The 20,667-nt window shown below is 45.4% G+C and overlaps 1 protein-coding gene across 2 annotated transcripts in view; it reads left to right on the top strand.

Annotated features, from left to right (window-relative positions):
- Positions 1–20,667, top strand: part of GOLIM4 (golgi integral membrane protein 4) — a 56,829-nt gene that overhangs the window by 27,292 nt on the left and 8,870 nt on the right. Inside the window, exons 2-12 of one of the 2 annotated variants that reach the window (XM_081910985.1) lie at positions 503–577; positions 2,034–2,083; positions 2,782–2,835; positions 3,627–3,777; positions 3,991–4,073; positions 5,017–5,100; positions 9,580–9,747; positions 12,812–13,171; positions 16,239–16,477; positions 18,331–18,407; positions 18,746–18,864. In XM_081910985.1, the coding sequence (XP_081767111.1) occupies positions 503–577; positions 2,034–2,083; positions 2,782–2,835; positions 3,627–3,777; positions 3,991–4,073; positions 5,017–5,100; positions 9,580–9,747; positions 12,812–13,171; positions 16,239–16,477; positions 18,331–18,407; positions 18,746–18,864 (1,460 nt within the window). The remainder of the gene's footprint in view (positions 1–502; positions 578–2,033; positions 2,084–2,781; positions 2,836–3,626; positions 3,778–3,990; positions 4,074–5,016; positions 5,101–9,579; positions 9,748–12,811; positions 13,172–16,238; positions 16,478–18,330; positions 18,408–18,745; positions 18,865–20,667) is intronic. The other variant, XM_081910986.1, reaches the window with a different exon arrangement.

Raw genomic sequence — 20,667 nt, forward strand, 5'->3', positions numbered from 1 at the left:
AATATGCATACACGGGCAAGCCAATATAGCCTTACACTGAGTCACACCATTAGTCCATCTAGCCCAGTGTTATTAACGCAGATTGGTAGCAGATCTCCAGGATTTCTGACAAAAGGTTTTGCCCAACTCTAGCTGGAGATGAACCTTTTATTGAACCCCGAGACATTTAACCTGCTAACCAGATGCTCTGCCATGGAACTACAGCATCTTCCATCGATTAAAGACCAACTGGCAAGCTTTTGGCTACATGGATGCATGCAACCTGTAATTTCCCAAAGACCACATTGTGGATGCACAAATTGCATGGTTTGTGCAACTTCACTGATAGTTCCTGAGAACTTTCTTTTGCTGATTTTGTTAATGATTCCTTCCCTCCTATTCCTTGTACATCCATTTTTTATTTTTATTATGTTTTCAAAATGGATACACACACACACATTTTGTTACCTGTTGAACTACTCCTCATTTACATCCAGTTTATTGATTTTTTTCCCTTTTTCAGTTGTATATGAGCACCGGTCAAGATTAGAGAAATCTTTGCAGAAAGAAAGGCTTGAACATAAGAAAGCAAAAGAAGGTAAAAGATTTTACTTTTCACAAAAAGAAAAAGGATAGGAAGCAGGAGAAATGTTGTTCCTACTTGTATTGTTATTACAGGAACGCTGTGTTGCATTCGGGGCCATCGCGGTTTTCAAGACTCCTCTAAAATAGGTTATGCTTTGCCAAACATTTTTGAAAATAAGAATTGGCTATTTTGCTTCGAAGCGATCAAATCTCTGGAGTTTCTTAATGAGTTTTTACTGCCATCTAGTGGATAAGGACAACAGCAACAAAACTCCATCTGACTATATGAGTGTTTCCCCCAAATAAAGTTTTGATTCTTGCACTCAAAAACACATTTATATTTCTACAGTTAATACCTATGGATATATTTCCTGGCCAGTACTCAGAACAATAGGCAAACACTCTTTGCAGATTATGGCATAATTCAGGTAACAGTGTCTCCTGGCATCCCATAATAACCACTGCTCATTTGGCTAGGACTGTGCTTTCTGGGTCATGTTGGCAACTTCTGAGATACCACTGCATCTCTGAGGCTTAATAAGTCAGTCCTGATGTTTCCTTATTCCAGTGGTGGGTTTCAGGCTTGGCATCCCATGATGTCAGGCGATTGACAGGTGAGTGGCCCCGCCCACTTGTCAAAATGGGCCTGTGGTTGATCAGGGTTCCTATCTCCATATTGGAAACCCTCAGGACAAGTAAACCTTCCCACTAACATGGATTATGTGTTGCTTGTGTCTCTGCATGCAGCATAATTGTGGAGACCTGGTTTTGTCCCAGGTGCTCACACTTGCCTCTTTACGTGTGCACAACAAATGCCTGAAGAAGACTCTCCTAGTAGCTGAATGTGTAAACCAACAGCCCCAGCAGAGTCCATAGCAATAGGCTGTATTCAGCTCACGAGAAGACCCATTGACATTAATGGCCCTAAGTTAGCAATGTCTGCTAATTTTAGTGGGGCTACTCTGAATGGGACATCGTTATACTGACTCAAATAATCCAATGCTATGATTAATGAACAATTCCTTCATTGGACTGAGATACGCAGAGGGACTCTTGAATTTGTCTTTCTTGATCAGGGATGGCCTAAAAGGAGATGAACAATGAATTCACCTTGCTGTATTGTTGAAGAGATTTTCTGCATTTCTTTTGTCTGGGGGAGAGATGCAGAAGCTTTCTTCCTCAAAACAGCAAGATGGTTTCATTGTTCATCCTGTTTAGGCCATCTTTCCAATTAGCAAGTCATCTTCCTAATTAAGGATATAGCAGATTAGAGTGATACCACCTGTATGCAGAGATGTTTTGACTTTGTCTCTTGGATGTGTTTTATTGTTTTTGCAGTTGATTTATTGTATGCCTTTTAAATGTTTAAACACATCGTATCCCGCCCTGATAGCTGTATAGATGGAGCTTATAAATATAAATAGACTTTAGCCTTTTAACATCATTTTCTCTTCCTTTTTGTTTTTTAGACTTTCTTGTTTATAAATTAGAAGCACAAGAAACACTAAATAAAGGAAGGGTAAGTGTGCAGAAGTAATGAACAAGATGTTTCTGCTCATTGCATAAGCTGAACTGATAATAGAGTTCTGAATGCTCTTAACATTTAACCTGTTCCAAGGTATGAAGAAAAAGGAAAACATACATAATTATAATTCACAAGAAGTAAGATTACTTGGAGGTTGGCTTGTCCTATGAGGCTTAAGGAGTCTTATTAAACAAATTCACAAAGGATAAGGCTACCCAATGGTTACTGAGGTTTCCCCTGGTAGATTTGCTGGGTCTGTATGTTGGTTCAGAAAAAGTGATTTTTCACCCCCAGACCAATTTAATTTGGAGGGGGCGATTTTTGGATGCTTGAAGTTAAACAGCGGGAGCTTTTGATTCCCTTCCTACAGACATGGAGACAAAGGGGAAGTGCAACTTGCATTTTCTGAAGGTGGAGAGTGATGTCGGAATGTCTAATAAAATTGCTGAGCCTTTGCTGCTGCTTCCACTCCAGAGTTTGACACCTTTATAGCTCGATAGCGGACTTTAGAAGATGTCCGCAACTTTAGAAGATGTCCTGTGCCCTGCGTGCCTGATACATGGACAGTCCTATAAGTAGATCCATGGGCAAGTTCAGAGTTTCCTAGTATTATAATTTACAGAGAGGTACTATAGCTATGCAGGAAGCTGCTGAGTATGTCAGCTAACTATATTACTCTTTTTGTTTTGCAGCAAGATTCCAATAGCAGATATGGAGCACTGAATGTGCAACACCAGATGTTGAAGGTAGATACATGCATCTTCTTAAGCATCCTGTCTTAACAGGGGAGCTAGAAAAAGATGACAACATTTGGCTTCCAGTCCTAGTTGGCATTTTTGGGAAATGGATGTCTCTGACACCAATAGACAGTCTGGGTGTCATGAGAAGGCCTTGGTTGCAGAATGTTTGCTTCCCGGTGATTGTGTGCAACATTTTAAACTCTTTTGGAGCATGTGCCCCCCAACAGCTGCCTTAATCTTCTGTTGTTCTAAACACCGAGAAGTGTTTGACTTGGGGAACACTCTGAAGCAGCGATCTGAGGTGGTAACAGACCCATCAGAGGACTTTACAACATTGGCAAGATTCAGACTGAATCACTGACCTGGTTTGCACGTAATGCAGAAATAATAATTTAGTGCTATGCCAATTACGCTACTCCTTCCCCTCTCCTTCATGGTATGGTTGCAAGGAGGACATTGGAAAGATCCACTTCCTGTTTGAAACTAACCATGGTTTACTGTCGAGCTTGAAAAGAATGAACCTGTGGAGAGGGAAGGGTAAACCATGGTTCAGCGTTATGTCCAAATCAAGGCATTGTTAACACTCCCACCAACACTAACCCAAGGTTAATGCTACTCATGTTTTTCATCTTAACCAGACCGACTCCATGGCAGTATTGAAATTCCACAGGCCTATGTTAAAACATGCTCTCATCCTGGGATGGGGTTGCCCTGAACGTCCAAATACATAAATTGTCAGCTGGTCAGATAAATAATTCCTTGTGATGTGTCTTGTCTGCCCCCTCTCCTTTTTGCAGAGCCAGCATGAAGAACTGAGGAAGCAGCACGCAGACCTGGAAGAGGAGCACAGGAGGCAGGGAGATGACTTCAACAGAGTGGTCAATGATCATAAGGAAAAATATATGGAGTTACAGCAAGAGAAGGAGCAGGAGCTCTCCAAGCTGAAAGGTACAGCATTGTGTTACTTGATTTAAATTTTGGGGAGGGGGAAGAGGGGCCAGGCCATTCCCTGGAATTGCCACCCGTGTTGGCATTAACGCAGCTTCCATTAGGACTTGGCTGCAAATATTTAAATTCGTGAGTAATTAGGATGCTCTCTGTCTCTCTCTGCTGTGTATAAATCTGTCGGATCAATTCTTGTTTGCGCTGAATTTTTAATAGAATCCATGTATAATCTGCGAGAAGAGAACAAGCAGCTGAGGAAAGCCCACCAAGATATTCATACTCAGCTACAAGATGTGAAGGTAAGAACTTGGGCCTCCCAAGATAGGAGGAGCAGGGAGAGAGAAAAATCCCATTGTTTGCAACTGGGAAAATAAGATGATGGTTGAAAATAGATCTTTTCTTGTTTAATGGAAGGAAAGGTGCAATGGGTATGTTTTTCTTAAATGCGTGCCCAAACGTGCTGATATTAATTTTTAATTGTTTACTAGCAGCCTCGAACCCGGCATTGCCTGGGAATTCTAAGAAACCCCAAGAATCGGTGCAATTTTGAAACCAGTGGTTGAAATTACTGCAGTTTTGAGAGATTCAGCCTACTAAATTGATCCAGAACGCTGTCCATTTTGAATCCAAGCATGCACAAAATTTTGCTCCTTGATCTCAGGAACCACCAAGTAAAGTTTGTTTGTGGTAGCTTAAGTGGTGTTGAAATGCACAGCAAACTGGCAAACAACTTTCCAAAATAGGTAGCAGACCAAGGAAGAAGTACCCAGTGTTGCTCGGGAATTCTAAGAAACCAAAAAATAAAAATAAATAATCCCGAGGTTTATAAAAGGGTAATGAATTTGCTTGTTTCCTGCCATATTTGGTTAAAACCAAGGCAGTTCAGAATGGCTCAGTCCGCCATCTTGATTCAAAATGGTTTCCAAACGCTAACAAACACCTCTTTCTCTGTCTCGGGAACAATAATGGCAGATTTGCATAGTGTCCTGCTTTAGATGAAACCAAATTCAGCAGACCCAAATCCATTCACAGGGGCTATAAAAGGGGGAAAACCCATTGTTATTTCTGCACAAAAAGGCAACTTTACTGAAGTTTTGGTAAGATGTAAACACACACACAAAATACTTGTTTGAAAGGCATGTGCTGAATCAGTTAAACTGCTGGCAATCCTAAGATTATTTCTTGGTGTCTGATGAAGTGCATTTGGGATCAACCTTGATGGTGGCGTTTTCTTTTGTGTAGCTGCAGCATAAGAGTTTAATCTCTCAACATGACCAGCTTGTAGTGACGCTGGAAGAACACAAGAGTGCGCTAGAAGCTGCGCAGGTCAGCCAAGAAAATGGCTTTGCATCCACTCTGCTCTTAATGAATGGTGTTTTTGTTTTCGTCTATTTAAAAAACCTTCCTAACATTTCTTCCCTCTTTTTTTCTTTCTGCTGACCACAACTTTTATGCATGCACGCCTTTGGTGGGGTGGGGGGTGGGGGGAATCTCCGGTTAACAACCAGCTGCCCTCTCGGGGTAAGAAATGCATGCTTCGAAGGATTTCTCCTCTGCCAAAATTATAGCGTAGTAAATTGTTTTTGTTTCTTGACAGCTCCATTATGGGCTCGAGTGAATGCATGCATATATGGATAAAAACCACATCTTTCTTTCTTGTCCAGGAGGCTACAAGCTACGACTTCCATACAGCGGGGCCGTGAGGGTGTGGCTTGGGGGGCCTGAGCCTCTGGAGCTTTTGCACTGCCCCCCGGACCATATGCACCTTCCCACCCCCCTTTTAAAAAAGTGACTTTGTTTGCAGGGCTGCTGAATATTCTGCAGAGTACAGTTCTGGCAAGACCCCAGCCACCTTCCATCTCAGTTTGCTCAGAGACCTAAGCCAGCACCTGTGCATATAAATGCAAAGGAGATGATGATATTATTATTATTATTATTATTATTATTATTATTATTATTATTATTTTATACACTTTGTATACCACCCTTCGTCTGAAGGTTTTGAGGCGGGTCAAAGCATAAAAATACAAAATGAATGCACAAAATACATATTAAGAACAAAGCAAACCCATAACCCACACATGCAACAAAATCATCCAATATAACAGGACTAGGCAACGCTCTGGACACTCCATCACATTCCTCTGTTATAAGAGGAATTATAGTCTCTGTGGGACGCGGGTGGCGCTGTGGTCTAAACCACTGAGCCTCTTGGGCTTGTCGATCAGAAGGTCGGCGGTTTGAATCCGCATGACAGGGTGAGCTCCCGTTGCTCTGCCCCAGCTCCTGCCAACCTAGCAGTACGAAAGCACACCAGTGCAAGTAGATAAATAGGTACCGCTGTAGCAAGGAGGTAACAGTGTTTCTGTGCACTCTGGTTTCCGTCACAGTGTTCCGTTGTGCCAGAAGTGGTTTAGTCCTGCTGGTCACATGACCTGGAAAGCTGTCTGTGGACAAACACTGACTCCCTCGACCTGAAAGTGAGATGAGCACTGCAACCCCATAGACGCCTTTTTGACTGGACTTAACCGTTCAGGGGTCTTCTACCTTTACCTTTATAGGACCGGAGTAAGGGTCCCGGTGGGATGTGGGTGGCACTGTGGGTTAAGCCACAGAGCCTGGGGCTTGCCGATCAGAAGATTGGCAGTTCGAATCCCCACCACGGGGTGAGCTCCCGTTGCTCGGTCCCTGCTCCTGCCCACTTCAAAGTGCAAGTAGATAAATAGGTACCTCTCCGGCGGGAAGGTCAACGGCGTTTCCGTGCGCTGATCTGGTTCGCCAGAAGCGGCTTAGTCATGACCCGGCCACATGACCCGGAAGCTGTATGCCGGCTCCCTCGGCCAATAAAGCGAGATGAGCACCCCAACCCCAGAGTCGGCCACGACTGGACCTAATGGTCAGGGGTCCCTTTACCTTTACCTTAAAGGTCCCAGCAGATGCAAGCGATTTTATCCTCAAAATGCTTTGCAAGCAAATCACAGCGAGCTACTGTCGGTTCTGCCACCTCCTGTGGGCCAGACTGTAAAAGCCCCCACGCTACCTGGAAAAGCTCTGCCAGACGGCACAATGAGGATGCAATGGAGGCAGCAAAGGAAGCCTTCTTTTCTGCTCTGCCTTCACTGCCACTAGGCAGGCTCGATGATGAGCCCTCACCAGGGTTCGAGTGCACTCAGCTACAGCCCTTTTCTCTGCAGACAGAGTCTTGTAAGCACCTAGCAAAGCTTCTATGGGAGACCTGTGGCACAGCGAAGGGAAAGGGCTACAGCCCAGTGCTGTAGCCCAGTGCTGGGACACATGCTTGGTGTGTAGAAGGTCCCAGTCCCTGGGAACTCCAGGTAAGGCTGGGAAGAACCCCTGCCTAAAACCCTGGAGGTGATTGGCTAGGTGATTTGTCGTGGTTCCATATGGTATTCCGAGTGCTGGGCTGTACTGTTTTAAATTTCCTCGTGACGTGTGTCCTTCACCCTCCAAGGAGCTTCAGGGTTATCTCATTTTATCCTTGAGCAGCCCTGCGAGAGAAGTGAAGTCAAGAGATTGCAACTTGGCCCTCACCACCTGGTGAGGTTAGTGGCTTGGCTAGGGCTTTGCATCATTTAATACCCCCCTTCAGCATCGAGGTGTGTTTCCCAGAGAGGCTGGCAAAAGTAGCAACTGCAGGGGGAGTACAATTTCATGGTGGTGATGATAATAAAACAAAGTGTACAAACCAATACAGCATGTTTAAAATAAACTCAGGTACTAACAGCACCTCATATAGACAAGAACATCAGTCTGTTTTAATTTTTTTATTTTAAAAGTGCTTGCGTTAATAGTAAAGGAACATCCTATTTTGCCTGGCACCTACGTTTTAGCAAAGTAGGCACAGGGCTCTAAACTAGCTGCAGTTTCCAGACTGTCTTCAAAGGCAGCCCCACGCAAAGCGTATTGAAGCAATACAACTTTAAAAGTTACCCAGGGGGTGGATGATGAGCTTTGAGTTGCATAGGATAAAGCAGGTTGGGGGGGGGGACTGGCAGGATGCTTAATCAGGAGAAGAAACCCTTACTGTTTTTCAGGAGCTCAAAGAACTTGAGACAGTTGTTTGCCAAGGGGCTTCTTGCAGTGTGAACTTACTCCAAGCCAGCACCAGATCTATAGCTCAGTGGTAGACTGCAGACTTTACATGCAAAGTCCCAGGTTCAATCCCATTTGTCTCCAGTTTTTAAAAGGAGAAGGTGATGCAAAGGGTGGGAGAGAGACCTCTGCCCAAGGTCCTGGAAAAGCGCTGGGTAGATGGTCCAGTGATCTGACCTTGGCGAAGGGTGGTTTTTCTGATTCTGCGCCGGTTGAGTGGGAGAAACTGTTTCGTCATAAGGCAGAGCAGATATTAAAGAGGTCCTTTGAGTGGGCACCCGTATACCTTTTGGAGAGCACCCTCAGCCTTGTTGTTTGGCATTGCGGGCGCAACCCTGCTGGGGTTTGGGGGATGCTCCAGGTTATTGGTTTGAGTTGCACCGTGATGAGTTTACAAACACCACTTGGTGGTTGTGTGGGCTGGATGTACACACCGAGGGAGAGGGAGAGCTTCCAGTGTGTTTCAAACTCATTGTTGACAGGGATGGAGTTGCTCCGCTGGAAAATGAGCAACACTTTGGATGTGTATGGTGTCCTTTTTCGGAGATGAAACCAGCAGTGTGATGGAGACTGTGCTCTCTATGGCTTAACCCCCTACCCCAAAATCCTCTAGGTTCATAGGCTTTTTTTGTGCAGGTTCCATTTTTCTAAAGGCAACCATGACACCAAAGAAAAGAGCCTGCATTCTCACCTAGAAACTAACCTGCTGAACTCTTCTGAAACTGTTGACTGTCTCCAGCCTCCAACTTGAAACCCCCTGGCCCCAGTTTTCTGTTTTCCTGTCCCTACAGTTGGTTGGCTTTCTGCAGCTAATAGGATGAAGCCATTGGCTTCATCCGGCAGGCTCTACTTGTGTTCTTGTGCTGTTTGTTCTATGTTAGGAAGAGCGCTCACTGCCTGAGCATTGCATATAGAGGAAATGATGGTGTAGGCATGCCATACAAAGGTCGTGGGCAGAGCTGGCCCATCTGCATGGTGCCGCTCCCCTTGCTTGATGAGGAAGAAAATTATGAATGGGGCAGCCATGTGTGGCAGCTTCAGCAGAGAACACCCCAAATCACTTTTAGGCTGGAAAGGGTAGGATCTTGCCTTTCAGCCATGTGATGCTGCCTCGATGTGGAAAGTGTATTGGTCCACCGCATATTTTGTTTTAGTGAACCACCCATGAAATAACACTACACCTTTGTTCCGGATAAATTCATTTCCATCATATGGTGGACAATTCCATTAAGAACGGGAAGCCAGTTTTCTTGCAAGCGTTTGAAGAGATGCTTGTGATTGTTCATCACACACACTCATTCGGTCATTCTCTTTCGGTTGTATCTTTTCAGTTCATGGGACTTTCCCCCCGTTTGCGATTTCCCTCCCCAGCCCCCTCAAAAACGGGTTGAAAGGAAATGTAATAATTCACTTCTGACAGTTCTGTTCCTCTTCTGCGTGGCATGAAAAACTAATCCCCGTTTCTGGGCTGTGGGGATTTTACGCTAGACTTTGCATGCCTGCTGTAATGTATTAAATTGGCGCACTCTGGCGCATAGAAAAGATCTCGCTTTAGCACATGGGCGTTTTTGATCGGATGTGCATGTTTAGCTAAAATACCCAACTTGCCTCTGAGCCTCCAGCTTCCCTACAGTTTTTAATAAGAAGCGGTTCATCTGACAGTGATATCTAATGGTTGCATTTGAATTCTAGTCCCAGGTGGAGGAATACAGGCAGCTGAAGGAGACGCTCAAAAAGATGCCTAGCTTCCAGCAGCCAGAAAATTTGAAGCAGCAACTTGTCCTGCCGGTGACATCAGCGCCTTCCCCTCTAGGGGACGCCAAAGCACATGGCCCTGACATGGCGGAAGAGCAGAAGGAGGTAATATTGGCTGACTGGCCAAGTCATCTTCCTTGATGGCGGTGATTAACATTTATATAGTGTGCTTTTCAGTGTTCAGAAAGGGTTCCATATACAGTGGTACCTCAGGTTAAGAACTTAATTCATTCTGGAGGTTCCGTTCTTAACCTGAAACTGTTCTTAACCTGAGATACCACTTTAGCTAATGGGGCCTCCCACTGCTGCTGCTGCTGCGCCGCTGCACGATTTCTGTTCTCATGCTGAAGCAAAGTTCTTAACCCGAGGTACTATTTCTGGGTTAGTGGAGTCTGTAACCTGAAGCGTCTGTAACCCGAGGTGCCACTGTATTATCTCAGCAATTATTACAATAACCTATCAAGGAAGGTCAGTATTACACATTACAAGCTGGAGGGGAGAAATTGAGAACGACAGACAGTAACTCAATTTAGGCATCACACTAAACCACAGGTAAGGATGCTTTAGTTGTGAAACCATGGTTTGCTGTGACTATTCAAAGTGATGGGCCGCAGATATGGCCATTTGTTGGCTTCCAGAGATTCCTACACCAAAATGGGAATGTCAAGCAATTGGAAGATGGAATGAAGAAGAGAAATGGAATAGATTATTGGGGAGAAGGCATGACTGGCTGGCTAGAACTCTGGAGCAGCTCCCACATTGCCCTTTTTGCTATTTCCATTTTTTAGTAATGGTGGCGGTGGATCTAATTTAGCCTGTGTGGTACCATTGGCTATTGCTGAGCAAAATTTGTGTCTAACATTGCAAAAGCATCTTATTGGTTAGATAGATAGCATTTATCCAACAGGAGGGGAGATTTGTTAGTTTCATATGTTTAAACTGTTCATAGCAGACTCACAGAAGCTGACTTTCTGGGATTTGAATGCTTAATTTCTAGGTATCCTCAACTTTTGATCTCAAGAGATCCCCGAAAGACTCAAGGTGACTTGCACAGAATACTTCAAAAACAGAAATCGATACTGAGCAATATAGAAACAGCATAAAAATCATGAGCCCCTCACAGGCCTGGCCTTGATGCTCAGCATGTTGCAGCAAATAAGTTCTGGAGGGTCCACCGTGGCTGACGCCAGCCTCCCTTTTTGCAAACAATTTTTTCAGGTCCCGATGCTCTGTAGAGAATCACTGCAGCTATAGCTGCTGCAGTCTTCACGGTGTTCAGTGCTGCTGGGCCCAGTGGCATTCTGGGAAAATGAAGATGGTTTTGGCTGCTGCAGCCACTTCACCCAGCACTTTTCGGTTTCCCTTGACTGGGACACTAGACCTCTGTTGATGCACCCAAGAGCAGCATTAACTGTTGACTCATGTTAAGCTTGTGATCTACTAAGACCCCTAGATCCCTTTTCACATGCACTACTGGCAAGCCAGGTGTCCCCAACCTTATATTTGTGCAGCTGGCTCTTCCTATGTGCAGAACCTTACATTTATCCCTATTGAAAGGCATTTTGTTAGCTTTGGCTCAGTTCTCCAAGCTGTTAAGGTCGTCTTGAATCCTGATTCTGTTTTCAGTGGCATTAGCTCCCCCTCCCAGGTTGGTGTCATCTGCAGATTTGATGAGCGCCCCCTCATCAAATTTGCTTACTGGGAGGGGCAAGGCAGCAGGGTTTGCACCACACTAACCTCCCACCAACTCTCCCTTCTTCTGGTAAGCAACAATGACCCACTTGCCAGGGAAGTAGTGTGGCAGTTCTGCTTCACCTGGCAATTCACGTCCGTGCTGTGTTCATTGTAGGCAAAGGCTTGTCTCCCTTAAGATTAGCCTGCAAGCAAATGTTTATGTCCTTTGCTGCCTTCGCATATGGATGGCCACATACGTGTGTTGAGCAATGGCTCCTTTGTGAATCCTTGCGCTTAATAAAGCATGGAAGATCTTTGCTCTTTCCAAATGTCACATCATTATAGTTTGAGCAAAAGAAAGCCGCTTAAACCCCCTGGTGTCATCTTGTTTGTATGCGGCACTTTTTTTATGTAAAAGGGGTAAATCCGGTTATTATTCTCATTAAAAAATAATGAAACAAAGAAAGAGTCAAGTACAATGACGGGCCGTCTCTGATCTATTTATATAAAAACGACACACTAAGCATCAACCCAAGCTCTTGGCGATACATGTTGGGAGACACGGGTTCCATAAACGCTGCCATCGCAGGGTGACTTGATATGAAGCAGAAACCGCAGGCAGTTCAAAAGTGAAGGATTTGCGCAGGCAGCTGAACTCTAATTGGAGCATTTCCGTAATCAAAATAAGATCCTTTTTTCTTAGGGCTGATTTCACACCTGGGTGCCTGGCAACTGATGTCCCAGCCCCTTGAAGACTCTCAGCTCCGATTCACAACTGAATGTGTGAGCTGCCTCCGCTGGAATACGTTGTGCTCATGGGCGATGGTGGGGTGATAGGAAGGCTTTGACTTCTCTGAGTGTTTGGCAGCCGACAGGCAGGCCTGTTGCGTGAACTCTTCCCTTGGATATATGCCCACACTTCTAAGGAGAGGAGAACTGCTTTGCTGAACATTTAGGTCTGTGCAGTCTGGCATTTATACCACCAGTGATCAGCCACATGCTTTGGGGAAGCAAACCAGGCAGGCAAGAAGCTATGGCCCATGCCACAAATCCCCCATTCTTAGCCTATCACATTTAAGAAATAAAGATGCTTTAGTTGAGATTCCTGCAATGCAGGGGGTTGGGCTGGATGACCCTCAGGGTCCCTTCCAACTCTATGATTCTGTGATTTTATTCTACGCCAGTGTGTACTCCTTCGGGTAGCGGGATATCAAAGTGGATACACTGCTAAGTATCCACTTTAAAGCTCATGTTTCCTCTGTGCTCCTTGCCTTTGTTGTACGTTTTCATATCTTGCTTCATTGTGTGTTGAACGTATTTTAGTTGCGTTTCATGATGTTGCATTTTCTTTTTAATTGTTGCAAGCTGCCCTGAGTGGTTCGTAAGCACTTAGAGGGACGGGCTAGTAGTCTCTCTATATTAAAAAATAAAATAAATCAGCAGCACAGTCTTTGAAACACTGCCATTTGAAGTTTAATATTCTGCACTGTTGCAGATTACGCTAAATGGTGATCAGCCACTGGGGGGAGAAGAAGCCAACAGAGGAATCCACTTGGAAGGAAGAGAAGGCAGAGCCGAGCCGTTTCATCCTGAAAGAAAAGCCAATGAAGGTCACCCGCCGCGGGAGCTCAATATTCAGCAGAAGCAAGAGGCGGGAGAAGACGAGGAGCAACGTGTGGAACAGGTTGCAGAGGAGCACAAGAAGGAACTTGAGGAGGAAGAGATGGAGCAAGCTGGGCAGCCTGAACGCTTGACAGAGGATCTTGACCAAGCCAACTTGGAGCATGAATGGAAGGAGAAAGGGCAGGCTGACGAGGAAGAAGCCAACACCCTGGGCGAACACCATCATTCAGAGGTGAGCTGTTGGTGAAATAGAGACATAAATAAGAGCACTGCCATGCTTTGCATAGTAATAGCACCCCTCTGTGTTCATCGGGGTTGCACTGTTCAACACACCAGCTAGGAAATAAGCCCCATTAAATCTATCAGGACTCATTGCCCAGTAAGTCAGTTTGGAATTGCAATTTAAGCAGCAGGGAGAGAGGGCTTGAAACAATTTAGCTAGTTTTGCTTTGCCAGTCACAAACAAGCCCTTTCAGAACGGAGGCTGGGGCACTGCACATAGCATGACCGGAGGGGTGTGCTGCAATTTGAACGGGCAAGGGATAGAGCCTGCCAGTGTGATGCTGTCCCTGTCACCCTGTTGATTAATTGGATGTGTGCAGCGCTTGCCACACTTTGGAAAGGGAATCGTGCCACTTTGAAATGCAGTGCGTGCTATATCTTACAGAATGCGATGTGCTGTGTGACGGATGCCGTTGGTAACACTAGTTGCCTTCCCATTTCTAAAATTTGCAAGCAAGGGGGGGGGGGAGCAACTTGTTGCATGATCTCTCTATTAACCTTTCAAAAAAGAAATCACATTCATCGCTTTGGGACACTGGAAGCCAGACCGAATTTCTAGATTCCTTTTTCGAAACACATTTTTGTGTGCTTAAATAGCAGGCACCCCACCCTGTTTGTTCTCTTCATCCTCTGCCTTGTTTAGACTGTCACCTTAGCTGGTGCTCGATTTGAAATCCAGCTGCATTACTGGCAGAGGCAGAAGCCGGAACATTTATTCAGCTTTAATTCGTGGGCAAGCAGCCTGCATCATGCATGCCATAAGTGGTGTAGGCAACAGGAATCGTGGGCAGGAGCCAGAAGGGACTTTGGGCCTGGTTATGTCAATGAAGCAGATCGGACACTCTTTTCTTTCCAGCATTGTGTTGCTTCCTGGCCCAGGAATTATATAAGTATTATATGAGTGTGTGCATGCATGCATACACATACATACATATGCACTATGAGGCGCACTGCAGTGACTCTCTCACTGGGAGGGAGGGCCAGAGCTCAGTGGTAGAGAACATGTTTTGCATGCAGAAACTCTCAGGTTCAATTCCTGACATCACCAGAGGGGTGACCATTGTCAGAAACCTTGGAGATCTGCTGCCAGGTATCTTCCTTATGCCCTCCATCTTTCCCAACCTTGGGTCTTTTCCAGGGAGTCTTCTCTTCTCATGAGGTGGCCAAAGTATTGGAGCCTCAGCTTCACGATCTGTCCTTCCAGTGAGCACTCAGGGCTGATTTCCTTAAGATGGATATGTTTGATCTTCTTGCAGTCCATGGGACTCTCAAGAGTCTCCTCCAGCACCATAATTCAAAAGCATCAATTCTTCGGCGATCAGCCTTCTTTATGGTCCAGCTCTCACTTCCATACATCATTACTGGGAAAACCATAGCTTTAACTATACAAACCTTTGTTGGCAAGGTGATGTCTCTGCTTTTTAAGATGCTGTTTAAAACATGCATTTAGGGGACCCATTTCTCAACCTTTTCATTTAGGGGACCCAAATCTCAACCTTTTACAATACATGGTGGCAGTGCTCCTGCTGTGACCCACCTTGGATCAGATTGTGACCCACTAGCAGGACCTTAACCCACCAGCTGAAGACAGTAATGTAGACCGTACTGAACTAGGTGGACCGCTGGTCTGGCTCTCTATAAGGCAACTTCCTGTCAATTAAATTTGTTAAGGCTTTTAGCCCAGCAGGAAACATCATTAAAAATAAAAGTGGCAATATAATAAAAGAGCCCTTTACAAGTTGTATGTAATCTGCAGGCAGTATATTTGCGTTTGATGGCAGAATCTGTTCGTGCCATTTACCTTTGTGAGTCCAGAGCGCTCTTCCTTGCATCCAGATGTGCCCTAATATTTTGACAGGCCATTTTAATTCTGCATGCAACCTGCCTCAAGGAACTGAGCATCTCAAGGGTACAGTGCATACAGGTCATGTTTTGTGTAGAGCTGTAAATAGAATCTCGGAGAGATGGCTCTGCCTTCTGGGTCATGTCTCAGGGGTGCAAAAATCTGCTTCTTCCTTTGGTTTCAGCCCAGGACCTTGTTGGTGTTTATCTGACTAACAAAGTCATCCTGTATTTCAAGCTTCATTAGAACTCACGAGTGTCCCTCAGCCCAGAGTCTTGGCTGATGCTCAAATCGTTACGTGAAATGTATTTCCCCTGGGGCTCCTGCCCAACTTTAGAGGGTTTCCTGGCTAAAAGCATCCCAAATTTCCCGTGTGTGTGTGTGTGAGAGAGAGAGAGAGAGAGAGAGAGAGAGAGAGAGAAAGAAAGAGAGAGTTAGGTTTTCTTTCAAGCCCTCTTTCTGACTGGGCATCCACCGGTCATTTCCCTCCATTATTTTAAGTCCTCTCATCTATGGAAGTAAGGGATTCTGGGATTTGGGGAAGAAGTGGTGGTGGAACGCTTGAAATGCTTTGATCTCATTGATAAAAGAGGGTCCTGGCCAAAACAGTGGCCAAAAGGCTACTGTTTTAATCTGTTTGCAATATTTCATTCTCCCTTTCTCCCCCTCAGGGAGGCGTTAATCCCCTTTCCCTTTTTTTTAATCCTCACGACAACCCAGAAAGTGATGGGCTCTCCTTCCTTGGAGGTTTTTAAGCAGAGGTAGGATGGCCATCTGTCACAGATTCCTGCATTGCAGGGAGTTGGATGAGGGTGTCCCTTCCAACTCTACCATTTTGTGATTCTAAGTGTGGAACACGTTCTTTCAGTTCAGGAGCTGGTGTGCTTAGCAAGATATTAGAATTCGGGAAGTGGCCTTATTTGGCACCAGATCCTCAGTCTGTATAGCCCAGCAGCGACTAGCAGTGGCTTCCAGGCTCTTGCAACAAGTTTTTTCTGCCCCCTGTGCTACATGTTTCTTTTAAATGGAGGTGATGGGGATTGAACCCTGGGCCTTCTGCATTCAAAGCCTATGCTCTTCCACTGAGCTACGGCTCTTGCAGTTCGTTCTGCCTTTATTTACTCAAGCCTTTTCTTACTTAGGTCTTTACTTTAAGCTATTTGTCTTGGCCCAGGAACCACCGAAGGTAAAGACGATAACCCGATACAAATCCGCCTACGAGGAGCAGCTGGAACAACAGCGGCTGGCCGTCCAGCGAGCGGAGGAGGCCAATCGCCTCAGAGAACACCAGGAGTCTCTGCACCAGGGGAGACTACAAGAGCAGTTGCTACGGCAGCAGCAGCTTCAGGAGCGAGAGCTGACACTGCGCAGGCAGGCAGAGCAGGGCGAAGAGCAATTTAAACACCGCCTAAGGTTATCTTTCTAAAACGCACTTTTGGCTCCTGTCGGCCTCTGAGAAAGGAGGTTAGCTCAGGTTGCCTCAGACTTTGACAGTGACTAGAATTGCCAGAACCTTCTGGAAGCTTCTGGTACTTTCTTCAAACCCCTGCTGGGAGGTCAGGGCCTTTGTGGGGGGGTCAGGCTGCTGATATGCTACCCATGAGGAGGTACAGGCTGACCCACTTCTCCACTGCTGCCAGTGGAGCAGGATAAAGATGCAGGCCATTCCTTGACCTGTGCCATGTCCTGTCAGCAAGCATTTAGCAAATGGCGTTCGCCATGGGCACCTGCAAACTGGCTTTTCAAGTGTCTGCTGTCAAGAATCCTTTCTGCATTATATTGCCTTAAAGCAGCGGTTCTTTTTCCTGACTCAGGGCCACATTCCCTCTAGGGAAGTCTTGCACGGGCCACATGCCAGCGGTGGGAAAGCCTAGTAGGTGGAATAGTGGTTCTGACCTTTAAAGCCCTAAACAGCCTTGGTCCTGTATAACTGAAGGAGCTTCTCCACCCCCATGGTTTAGCCCAGACACTGAGATCCAGTGCCGAGGGCCTTCTGGTAATTCCTTCATTGCAAGAAGTGAGGTTACAGGGAACCAGACAGAGGGCCTTCTCGGTAGTGGTGTTTGTCCTGTGGAATGCCCTCCCTTCAGATGTGAAGGAAATAAGCAGCTATTCTATCTTTAAAAGACATCTGAAGGCAGCCCTGTTTATGGAAGTTTTTAATATTTAATGCTGTATTGTTTTTAACACTCGATTGGGAGCCGCCCAGAGTGGCTGGGGAAACTCAGCCAGATGGGCGGGGTATAAAGAAATAATAATAATAATAATAATAATAATAATAATAATAATAATAATAATTAGCATTTGTACAGTGAACAACATTCCAGCCATTCAAAGCAATAGGTTTTGCATACATGCGTCTCTCCAGTCTGCATTCATTATCACAGTTCCCCTCATGGAAACCCTGCACTTTGCAGAGGATTCTGGGAGCAGGTGTGTGTGTTCTAGGGGGGGCGCACTCACTTGGTGTCCTGAGTTGGGTTATTCTTCCCACTCATGAAAGAGACCCTCTCTTGCCATCTCACACTCACAGTGCAGCTAGCAATGGCCCTGTACTTCTGCATGGGTGCATTGTGTTGCTGTGGCAAAACATGTAAAGTGGGAGGTGCAGCCCGCAATGGGGGAAGGCTACCTTCCTCACCAACACATTCTGTAATACAAAGAGGTGCCTAGCTGGCCCAAACCCCAACAAAGGAGCAAATAGCAGGCATTGGTCTTCCATCTTTTCTCATAAGGATGTGTGCCCCATAGTTGTTGCTGGACCCCCATTGCCCATCATCAGTATACCTGAAGGAGCGTCTCTACCTCCATCGTTCTGCCCGGACACTGAGGTCCAGTGCCGAGGGCCTTCTGGCGGTTCCCTCACTGTGAGAAGCCAAGTTACAGGGAACCAGGCAGAGGGCCTTCTCGGTAGTGGCACCCGTCCTCTGGAACGCCCTCCCACCAGAGAAAAATAACAACCAAACTTTTAGAAGGCATCTGTGGGCAGCCCTGTTTAGGGAAGCTTTTAATGTTTAATAGGTTATTGTATTTTAGTGATTTATTGGAAGCCGCCCAGAGTGGCTGGGGAATTTCTGCCAGATGGGCGGGGTATAAATAAATTATTATTATTATTATCATCATCATCCCTGGCCATGCTGGCAGGGGCTGATGGGAGTTGTAGTCCAGCAGCATCTGGAGGGCGATAGGTTCTCCACCCCTGTTTTAACAACAATAAAAATCCCCTTGTGAATCCGAATTAACCCCTTTGTATAATGTTTCTCCAGCCACCAATCCCATTACGACAACCTGGATCAGGATATTGTTCAAGGAGAAGAACAAGGTGCCCAGGAAGAAGAAGAAAGTAAGTGACGTTCTCTCCAACCCTTGTCTTTAATGCTGTCTTTGAAATAGGACATGTGTGTAATTGAAAATGCAATCAATGGGTTGGCCGTATTTAAAGCAGGTAAAGCCCAGCTTGGCTTATTTCTGGATTTCATGGCCAGTGGAGAAGGGGAGTGGCTCATTCATCTCTATCTTGTTGTGCCGAAATTTTCTCTGTACACATTATCCAACTTTCATACGTCTTGAATTGCACATGGAAGCTGTTCCTTTCGTGGCTTACAAATACAGTGTTCCGCTTACGCGGCCTTTCTGAATGGAAGGAGGGCTGAATGAATGATCTGAATTGCCTTTGATCAGATTACGATCGGCAGAACCAGCACCCAGATGAAGCGGAGGAAGAAGACCACAATAATGCAAACGGACAACAGGATCATGAACTGGACCACCGAGCAGAGAGCGAGCAGAATGAAGAACCGGTGAGTGGGAATAGCATACATTGATACTTTAAAATTGCACTTTGGGGCAATTCTATAACAGACATCAATAGACATGAATCTAGCTAAATCAGTAATTGTGTGTCAAGCACCATGCTGGAGGTGCTTTTTCTTGTAACAAAGGCAGAAGCAAGGTTTGTTTGGCCTAGAGGTACTGCCTGGGATTGTCGGTGACACTGACTGGGGCCACCATCTTAAGTTTTCCCAGGCATTTTGTGGCAGCCATTTTTTTTAAAGAAAAACAACAGTTCCACAGAATGTTTGGAGCATTGCATTTTGGGAAAACTATGATGGTGGCCAGGAGCCCATTCAGCAGTACATTGCAGAGCCCTCCTCATCAGCTGGCACTGAGGCTGGTGGTCCTGTCTTAAAAGCAAAACAACAAATAAATGGGTGTGGTAACATCAGAGAACAAAAATGTAGGCCAAGAATCTTGCCGTATCTTGAAATAGTAAATCAGTTTCTTCAGAATTCAAGGAAGGAAGGGTTAGGGAGTACGAATAATAATAGCTAGCATTTATATAGCACTTCCATGTCTTCAAAGTGTTTCATGTTTTGTTTTATATATATGTGCTTTTATCTTAGGTTTTATATCCTTCCTTTCTAAGCAAATGCTACTTCAATGTGATTTGCAATGAATTTAAAACAAAAGCCATTTAATAGCTCAATTTAGACTGCAGTCAAGCATCTCTCTCTCTCTCTCTCTCTCTCTCTCTCTCTCTCTCTCTCTCACACACACACACACACACACACACACACACACACAGCAATAAAGCCAGCTGATCTTGGCAAGACAGGCAATTATTCTCTCCACATAGCGAAGGTTGAGGTGAGAGAGGGTGGCTTGTTTATAAGGCAGTTTCTTACGTTCATGGCAGGGGTGAGATTGTCTCCAAGGGGTTTCTGGTTTGCAGCTGAACAGTGAAATTGAAATATTGAAATACTTTATTGTCACTTGTACAACTTGTATACAGTGAGATTACACGAGCAGCCCCCACTCAGCTCTCTTAGTCTTAATTCCCCTCATTTACTGGCGCACACCCACCAAACCCGAAAGTCAGTTGCCCTGTTGTTATCTTTTCATTCAGCGGCCTAACAGCCCACGGATAGAAGCTGTTCTTTACCCTGTTGGTGCAACTAATCATGCTTCTATATCTTCTGCCTGAGGGCAGGAGATCAAGAAAGTGCCGGCCAGGGTGTGAATCATCCCTGAGAATTTTCGTCACTCTCCAGAGGCAACGTTCTTCCGCTATTTCACCCAGCGGATTCATGGGACAGCCCATAATATCTTGTGCTGTATTCACCATCCTCTGTAGGCACTTTCTATCAGTTGATGTCAAACCAGTGTACCACACCGTGATGCAGTATGAAAGGACACTTTCTATTGTTGATCGGTAGAAGGAGATCCTCAAATGCTGATTGACGTCGTTCTTTCGCAATACTCTGAGGAGATGAAGTCTCTGTTGGGCTTTCTTAGCTGCTATGCTACACAGGCTTGATGGATCAAGCTTGGAAGTAGGAAGAGATGTGCTCAGATCACTATGGCCCTGTCAGTTTTAACACAGTGAGCACCTGCCTCCTTGCTCCTCTTATAGTGGTGCCCCTTGACTGGGAGTGGATGCTGTAAAGAATTACCCTGGGTGTACTAACTTGTAAGTCTTTATTAAACCTACTAGGGCAATTCACTTTCTCTCCTGGTTTGACCTACTTCACAGGGCTATTGTAAGGATCAAGAAGTCTGGCTCTGATCCTGCGGCCTTTGGGTCTCTAAGCTGCCATCCCATA

Source organism: Podarcis melisellensis (genome assembly GCF_964234715.1).
Source record: "Podarcis melisellensis genome assembly, chromosome: 5".
In the NCBI taxonomy this organism is placed as follows: domain Eukaryota; kingdom Metazoa; phylum Chordata; class Lepidosauria; order Squamata; family Lacertidae; genus Podarcis; species Podarcis melisellensis.